This window comes from Cyprinodon tularosa, unplaced genomic scaffold (genome assembly GCF_016077235.1).
Source record: "Cyprinodon tularosa strain WSP-4 unplaced genomic scaffold, ASM1607723v1 ctg146, whole genome shotgun sequence".
NCBI classification, from domain to species: Eukaryota; Metazoa; Chordata; class Actinopteri; order Cyprinodontiformes; family Cyprinodontidae; genus Cyprinodon; species Cyprinodon tularosa.
In genome coordinates, this window is record NW_024038287.1 from 850,996 (window position 1) to 860,106 (window position 9,111).

A 9,111-nucleotide genomic window follows, 5' to 3' on the forward strand; every position below is an offset into this window, starting at 1 on the left:
GGCTTTTGAGCGTCATGGTGAAGAAAGATTTTTGTTTTTGAGTTGTTATATCGGTTTACCTGGTGAAAATAAGTGAGATGGGTATGTATTTGTTTTTTATTACGCTGCCTAATAATTCTGCACAGTAATATTTACCTGCACACACAGACATCCTCATAAAATGGCCAAATCTAAAAAAAAAAAAAAACAAAAAAAAAAAAAAAAAACACATCAAACTCCAAAAATATGAAACTTTGTATTGCATTGTATTTTAGGTTGATTGAGAACACAATTTTGGTCCAATAATAAATATAATCCTCATAAATACAACTTGACTAGTTATTCTGCACATAGTGCAGAAAAAGGAGGTAAGCAGAGAGAAGGAAGCTTCTACGAGTGTTTTCTTTTTTTATCCCGACTGAAAAATGATCAAAAACAAGGGTTCTTGGAACTCGGTGGTTTGTATCACTCATTGACTGTGGCACACATGGCACTTGCAAAAAGTATGTATGTCCCTTGCACAGTACAGGTAAAGGAAGTGGGTAAGATGAAAGACATTTTTTTCTGATTTCCTGTTTTTAACACTGAACAAACAAGGTGTCCTCTTGTATATGGAGTTGAATTCGGCAGCAAAACCATGAAGTAACTTGGACATGTGACTGGAAGCCTTCAAGTAAGCCTTTCATACCTGCATTATGCTGCCAGGAGCAAATTAATCATAATCTTAACTCAAACTTTGCACTCTATGTGAATAATTTGCTCTACAGTAAACTTTTTTTTTTTGTAATGCTGTGGTTAGAGCTGCTTTAAGTGAAAGCTGAAAACACAAACCACAAAGACACAGGTGTGCAGCAGCTTGTGCAGGTCTGTCTAAAGGGGTAATTCATGCATGGTTCCAGCTGCTGTCCAGTACAAAAATGACTGTATGATGACGGAAGAAAAGAAAACAAAAAAGAATAGCACATGATACCAAGTAGCTTAAGGTGGTAAGTTTTATTTTCCCAGCCTCTATACAAAACCTTCTAAATACAGTCCTGAACACAAAGTACAAACAGGCTGTTGGTGAGTTTGGTTTGACAGAAACCCCTCTGCTCTGTGGCTTGTGATCTCAGGGTCTTTAAATGTAGCTGCAGGTTTTCCTGTAGCTTTTTTTCCCCTTTTTTTGTGTGAGTGTGTGTGTGTGTGTGTGTGTGTGTGTGTGTGATTCATACCAAGATTTGAGCACCTGCTGTTTTTCGAGATACCTGGTATGAGAGCAAAGGTAATTCATGATTCATAGCAAAAGAAACTTTCAAAAACCAATGCAAAAATTGTTTCATATTCATTAAATATGTATGTCTGATCACAAAGTGCTTACAGGAAGATATTACTGTATCTATTCCATCTTCAGCGTAAAAAAGTCAAAGGAATACCTTTTTGTATTATCTGAAAGCAATTAGGATAGTTCTGTAGGTGTATTTTCATTTCTTAAATTAAATTGTTAACTGTGATTTAAAATACCGTAGTCTTAATTTTCAAATGGAAAAAAAACACATGTGCTTCTCTCTCTTAAAATGGAGTTTGTGGTTTGATGAGTTCTCACATGACTTCTGAGGATACAAAGAAAGAAGCATTTCTCGTTGAGTGGAGACGTAACTTTTTTTCCTCTCTCTCTCCCTTCACAAAGGAAACCACCATCAAACACAGAAACAGTCTGCATGTCACACAGCGAACAGCTGTCAGTTAACATGACTGCTCCAGGTGGTGAGTACCTTATCAGTTAAAAGGATGGGTGCTTGCGCTGTGGTGATGAATGATTGGGTATGGTGGAAAATATACAACCTCAGAGCTAATTCCTCTTTTATTGTTGTTGTGAAAACTCACGTTATCTTTAATGTCGCTATTGTTCTGCTAGTTGCTGCAAAGAGGTAAAACACTGTGCTTGTAAAAAAGCATGGCATCTCAGAACCCTTTGTACATATAAAGTAGGTATGTCTGTAGAGCCCTTAATGTTTTAGTTACTTGATTTTTGATTAAAGTACTGTTTTTTTTTTTTTGTAAAACACCACAATTTACTTACAGTTACCAATAGGTCATGTTATCATTTATCAGTCTTTGTTATCATTAATAATCTTAAACGTTTTGGCCCTGCATTATGCACTTTTCCTGCCATTCTGTATTTGAATGTATATCACAAAAATGCTTGATTGGGTCTCCAGCATTTTAGCCTGTTTGAATAGAGTATGATGAAGAAGATAATTCTCCCCTCAGAATCTCTGAGAAACAAACTGCATGGCTCCTCAACATACTGTCTGTAGAAAAAAAATAAATAAATAAAACAATCAACTGATACTTTTGTTTGGACTGGAAGTTACTAACTTCTACTGTAACTAAAACCCTTCCCAACTGATCTGCCTGGTTTAAAAAGTAGTAAAACTTGTTCCAACACACAGGCAATCGACCACAGGGACAACAATTCTAACTTTAGGGACATTTTGTAAGCAGGGAGAAATACCCTTGTAAATGTCACTGGTTTCTGTTCACAGAAGGCTTTATTTCATCTGAAAAATGTACTCAATATTACTGAACACAAGGTGATATTGAGTATAAAGAACTGCCACACGAGTTATGAATTGCAGTACTGTAAGGCACTGATGGAGCATCTGCTGACTTTGGGAACTATCTGTGTTTTTTAGATCACCAAACCCTCCTGCCAAGTGTGATAACAATGTTCATCGATTTAAAGGTAAGAAAACTATGAATAAGATTAATATACAAACAAAAAATCAGAATAGCATTACATTAAATGTCATGTCAGTTGATGAAACAAAAAAAGTATATATAACCCTAACCCTAACCATATATATGGTGACAATCAACTGGTCCCTATATGGTAAAGTTATGTTCTTTGAGTTGGGGTTAGGTTTAGGACTAAGGTGTGAATTCAGTTTAGGGTTAGGATTAGTTACATCTTGGTAATAGTTAGGGTTAGGATAAGGGTAAGGGTCTGGGTTAGGCCATATAAAATTAATGCAAGTCAATGAAATGTCCCCATGTGTCATGAAAACAAAACTGTGTGTGTGTGTGTGTGTGTGTGTATGGTAGATTCAGTGTTTATTTCAGCTGAGTGGAATTATTTTAGCTTGCAGTAATTGAAAACCTAGAGTTTAACTCCAATTAATGTTTATATTTTACACAGTATGAAATAAAACTTTATTTATTTTGTACCGTAAAGTATAGATACAATTATAAATGGAAGAATTACTCCTGACTCCCTTTGTATTCATCAAATATATCACCAAATCACCAAATATAATTAAGTCAGCATCTCCATAATGTTTTCAAGGAACGGGAAGCACTCTTATTTTTCCTAGTCGATGGCTGGGCTAAATTTGGATTAAGGAAACTTCCCGCTGGACTTCAGGCAACATAAATGCTCTACTTTTCTAAACTTTCTCTAGTGCAAGGATGTCAAAGTCATTTTGATTTCGGACCATATCAAGATCATAAATGACCACAAAGGGATGCTTGAGCCATAACATATTGTTTAAACCCATCAACAAATTTACTAAATAGCTTTCTCTGCATTCAGTGAGAAATTCTTTTCACCGCAATGTATTTTGGCAGACTACACTTAAAAACTGCATCAATCTGTTTTATGTGGCCCTTAACAGAAAAACCTTGTGTTTGACACCCCTGCTCTAGTGTTTGGCAACTTGTTTCAAAACATTCTTTTTTTTTAGATTTTAAACAAAGGGCTTTGGGTTTTACTCCTTAGATCAGGTAAGACTTGTGTCTCTTGCTGTCCCCGCTTTAGAACAGGCTTAGCTCAAGAAATGGGTCAGTCATATAAAAGTGCTGAAAACTTTTGTTTGCGGTGCAGAGATGTCAAAGTACTCACATACTTAACCATAAGTATGATTGCTGTCTGAAAAAATAAATAAATTCTGGTAAAAGTTAAAGCACTGATTGAATTTCTTACTACACAGGTAAAAGTAAAAAAGTATAGGTTCTTATTTTACCTAAGTTCAAAAGTAGGAACTGTTATCGCTTAATTTTCCTATTTGTTCACCGTGTTGGTAGAGAAACATAAACAAAATTGACTCAGTCCAGTTTTGTTTTAAACTAAAATTTCAGGCAGGATAAAAGAGATTAACAGACGTTAACAGACGTCTTCCTCAATATTGATCTATGTGGGATTGTGTGGATTTGTATGAGTGATATTGTCTGAACTAATTAGAAATACATTTTCTTATGAGGACAGTAAATTATCTATCTCATTAGGCCAAAAATTAACCCTAATACACTGCTCAAAAAAATAAAGGGAACATCACAATATAACTTCAACTAAATAAAACGACTTTGTGATCAAACTGTCCACTTAGGAGGCCGCATTTATTGCCTAACTAGGAACTCAATAAAGTAGTAGTCCTGCAGGTGGGGACCACAGACCACTTCTCAGCAACTTCTCAGTCTCTTTTGAATGTTGGTGGTGCTTTCATGCTTGTGGTAGCATGAGGCAGGCTCTACAACCCACACAGTTGGCTCATGTAGTGCGGCTCATCCAGGATGCCAATCAATGTGAGCTGTGGCAAGAAGGTTTGCTGTCTGTCAGCGTTGTGTTCAGAGGGTAGAGGCACTATCAGGAGACAGGTCAGTTCACCAGGAGACGTGGAGGAAGACGTAAGATGGCAAAACCCAGCAGCAGGACCGCTACCTCTGCCTTTGTGCAAGGAGAAACAGGAGGAGCACTGCCAGAGCCCCACAAAATGACCCCTAGCAGGCCACAAATAGGCATGAGTCTGCACAAACGGTTAGAACCGACTCCATGAGGATGGTATGAGGGCTCAACATCCACAGAAGGGGGTTTGTGGTCACAGCCCAACACCATTCAGGATGCTTGGCATTTGCCAGAGAACAGCAGGATTGGAATATTTGCCACTGGTTCTCTACAGATGAAAGCGGGTTCACATTGAGCACATGTGACAGACGTTACAGAGTCTGGATACACTGTCGAGAGCGATCTGCCTCCAACATCTTTCATCATGACCAGTTTAGCAGTGGGTCAGTAATGTTGTGGGGTGGCCTTTCTTTGGAGGGTAGCACAGCCCTCCATGTGCATTAGGTACCAAAATTAGATCCTCAGCCTTGTGAGACCATATGCTGGTGTGGTTGGCTGTGGGTTCCTCCTAATGCAGTACAATGCTAGACCTCATGTGCTTAGAGTGTGTCAGCATATTAAGCCATTTAAACTATGGAGTGGCCCGCCCCTTCCCCAGACCTGAATCCAATTAAGCACATCTGGGAAATCATGTCTCGATCCATCCACCAACATTACAATGCACCACTGACTGTTTATGAGTTGGCAGATGCTTTAGTCCAGGTCTGGGACGAGATCCCTCTAGAGACCATCTGCCACCTCATCAGAAGCATGCCCAGGAATTGTAGAGAGGTCATATAATACAACACTGAGCCTCATTTTACCTGTTTTAAGAACATTACATGAAAGGTAAATCAGCCTGTAGTGTGTTTTTCCACTCTGATTTTGTGTGTAACTCCAAATCCAGGCCTCCATTTTTTAATACTGTACATTTGATTTCCATTGATGATTGTTTTGTCATTTTTGTTGTCAGCACATTCAGCTTTATAAAGAATAGCGTATTCAATGAATGTTTGTTAAATATTTAATTCATTGAGATCAAGGATGTGTTATTTGAGTGTTCCCTTTATTTTTTGAACAGTGTATTATTCTTTCTTGGTTGCATTTAATCTTCAGATTTGCTCATTTTCACATGTTTTCACCAGCACTAAATCATAATGATCATTGATGGAAATCCTTAATATAGGTCATTGTGTGTGATGCATTGTAATGGTTTAATGTTTTGAATAACTTTGCTGAAGAAAAAAGACACCAAAGAAAGCCATTTTCCCCTTTTCCACATGTGGTTAAGATCAAGATTTAGTATTAAGCAAATCTGGGTTAGTTCACATTGGCTAAATAAACTATACTCAGCTTGAGCTTTGACTTTTCAGGCCAGTGAGATCATAATTGGGTTTCTTTGTTCCACTTTTGGTCAGTTACAACTGCATCATCTAGACACTTTGCTATGCTCGCAGCTTTAAGTGGAACAAGCCATCAATGTGATTGTGTAGATCTCTAAGAAAAAAAGCCCATAGCTACAAAGCAGAAACATTTTATTTTTAAAAGCTTTAAAATATCAAAACTTGCATTTCATGTTTCCTGTTTACTAATGCAGGAACCAAGAAATACAGCAAGAGGAAAGGGTTGCCTATCAGAATAGATTGTGTCAAGATAAAGACCTTGGAAAAGCAAACTCTAGCAGTGAATGCCCCCTGAAAGCACTGAGGTCCCCCGTTACTTAAAAAGGAAAATCAAGTAGACCCCTCCCTATATCAGGTTGATCCAGCAAACTGCATTATTACAGAGGAAAGGTGCACACTTAGCAACATAATGATCATTAAACAGTGAAGCTCTACTGTTGCATCAGTGCATAGAAAAAGCAAAAGTCAACCCTAATTGGCTTTATGGTAGAATGTCTAATAAAAAAGGCAGCTAGCTCAATTTTGACCAAAACAAGTTTTAGAAATGGTCAGACGTGAAAAAAATCCCCAACAAATTTCATAAAACATAAGTTCATAAACAGAAGTTTAGACCGAAACCCCAAGCAAGTCAATAGAAAGCAAAGTTTAGCACAATGGTGACATGATCACGCACAGAGCCTTTTTTCTGTGGCAGGTAGTGGATGATTTTCCTCCATTAACTGCCACAGACACATGGCAGCAGTCAAATATGTAGAAAGTCCTCATGAAAACTTGCTTAACAATGCTGAAAAAAGGCTCAAAGCACAAACCAACTCAAAAAAAGCATCAGTTTAATCAAAAGTCTGTGAATTTCCTTAGGCGGGTAGTCAAAGCTCAGACAATCTAATTTAACATAACTGAAAATACCTAAAAATGTCTTTCTGTGTCATATATGCAGACAACAATGGCAGAAGTAATCCAAATCACATGTCTTGTAGTAGAGACAAGTGTTCAGAAGACCTCTGGTTGTGTTTGCTGCAAATTGTGCAGCTACAAAATAGCAAGCGAACACATATGAAGTAGTAGAATAACATGATTTTGGCATTGATATTTGCACATCTTTCTAATAGCTGTTTTGACTTATTAAAGGTGTGTAGATCCCTAAGAAAAATAAAAAAAATATACTCTCCTATAAATCTGTAATGTGTGAATAGGACATGAATACTCTCTGGTGGCGGTGCACTGAGATGCACCTGTAGAGGATGCATCCACACAGAAAGATTCAGCAGCAACAACCACTGGCTTTCCTTTTAGAAGTACCATTTCCTCTGAGGAAATGGCTTTTTAAATGTGCACCTAACCAGTAAGACTGACTAAAAAGCTCATCATGTCACTTTTTGTTCCTTTTTTGCAGTCCTCCATGTCTGAGAATCCAGAAAATTCCACATCCATTGAAGATTTGGATTACTCAATCCCCTCCCAAGATTACTCTGACTTTCCTACACTTTGCGACAAAGAACAAAACCGAATCTTTCGCCGCTGGTTTATGCCATTGTGCTACACCATCATCTGCTTGCTTGGGGTGGCCGGAAACCTGCTGGTCATTGCCACTGTCTTCTACTTCAAGCGTCTCAAGAACATGACGGATGTCTACCTGCTGAACTTGTCCTTCGCTGACCTGCTCTTTTCCTTCTCGCTCCCCTTCTGGGCAGCCAACTCTATGGCAGATTGGGTGCTGGGGCTTTTTTTGTGCAAAGCAATGCACACAGTCTACAAGGTCAGCTTCTACAGCAGCATGTTCCTCCTCTCACTCATCAGCATTGATCGCTACTTTGCCATCGCCAAGGCCGTTTCCACCCATGGCCTTCGCTCAAAGGCTGTCTTTCTGAGCAAGCTGTCCTCCACTGCAAGCTGGGTGATAGCGGTGATCTGCTCCTTTCCGGAAATGGTGTACACCAACATCAACAACAACACCTGCTCTCCATTTTCCAACACCAGTGACCATCTCCGAGTTGGTTTCCAGTCCAGTCAGATTGTTTTGGGTTTCTTTGTTCCACTTCTGATCATGGGCTTCTGTTACAGCTGCATCATCCAGACGCTCTGCCATGCTCGCAGCTTTGAACGGAACAAGGCCATCAAGGTTATTCTTACCATTGTAGTTGTCTTCCTAGGCTCCCAGGTGCCTTACAACATTGTCCTTTTCTGGACAACAATTGTATTAGGAGAAGGGGGGACAGATAACTGCCGATATGACAATAGCCTTCTCTTTGCTACCGACATCACGCAGTATGTGGCCTTTCTGAGGTGCTGCCTGAACCCTTTCGTCTATGCCTTTATCGGCATAAAATTTCGGCATGACGTACTGAAGCTGCTGAAGGACTTTGGCTGCATGAGCCAAGAGAGGTTCTACAGATATACCTCCAATCGGAGGAGGAGCTCTGCAGGGCTTGACACAGAGACCACCAACTCTTTCGCTCCTAAAAGTTTCAACCCATTAGCCAAAGAACTTACAATGGACTAATGCAAACAGTTCTATCAAATCCTACTAGCTTGCCGTGTACATAGCAGAAATTATATAATTGCATTTTGTGTGAGCTATGCTGGCTGTTATAAATTTCATTTGTAACTTTTCTGTTTTTTAAGTGAATAAATTGTTTTTTCACTGTTTACCTGCTTTTTTTTAGTGCATTTACAATAGGAGGTGAACCAAAATTACTTCCACTACAGATGCTAATAAATCAAATACTAATGCTTACCAAAAACGGTAATTGAAATAAACATCCATCCATCCATCTGTCTTCTGCCGCTTATTCATACAGACAGACATACAGCCTTACCCCCCCCCCCCCCCCCCACACACACACACACACACACCCATACATACACACACACATAAGGACACTTTGGAGAAGCACCTTTACCTCACAATAATGTTTTGAGTTTGTGGGAGGAAGCTGTACCTGGAGAGAATCCATTCATGCGCATGTCGACCTTTTTGCTGTAAGAAAATAGTGCTACAAACTGAAAGACTCTCAACTCTCAACCATACTGGTTCATGTCCAGAAAACATATAAATAGCTAGTGAAAAGACCCGTAATAAAGCAAATATCC

General features: G+C 38.9%; 1 protein-coding gene across 3 annotated transcripts; it reads left to right on the top strand.

Annotated features, from left to right (window-relative positions):
• Positions 1 to 1,596: 1,596 nt before the first annotated feature.
• Positions 1,597 to 8,667, top strand: ccr7 (chemokine (C-C motif) receptor 7). 3 transcript variants are annotated; one of them, XM_038279001.1, is made up of 3 exons: positions 1,597 to 1,722; positions 2,655 to 2,704; positions 7,415 to 8,667. In XM_038279001.1, exons 1-3 carry the CDS (start codon positions 1,677 to 1,679, stop codon positions 8,519 to 8,521), a joined length of 1,203 nt encoding a protein of 400 aa, XP_038134929.1. In that variant the 5' UTR covers positions 1,597 to 1,676; the 3' UTR covers positions 8,522 to 8,667. The 3 variants fall into 3 exon arrangements, with proteins under 3 accessions (XP_038134929.1, XP_038134931.1, XP_038134930.1); XM_038279003.1 differs by lacking the exon at positions 1,597 to 1,722 and adding an exon at positions 1,757 to 1,779; XM_038279002.1 differs by lacking the exon at positions 1,597 to 1,722 and adding an exon at positions 1,853 to 1,886.
• Positions 8,668 to 9,111: the final 444 nt, after the last annotated feature.

Excerpts from the sequence above, each read along its gene's own strand:
- ccr7 (XM_038279001.1), top strand. The coding sequence starts at position 1,677 with ATGTCACACAGCGAACAGCTGTCAGTTAACATGACTGCTCCAGGTG. Across the intron at positions 1,723-2,654 it reads TAACATGACTGCTCCAGGTG|ATCACCAAACCCTCCTGCCA; the intron begins GTGAGTACCTTA and ends TGTGTTTTTTAG. Across the intron at positions 2,705-7,414 it reads CAATGTTCATCGATTTAAAG|TCCTCCATGTCTGAGAATCC; the intron begins GTAAGAAAACTA and ends CCTTTTTTGCAG.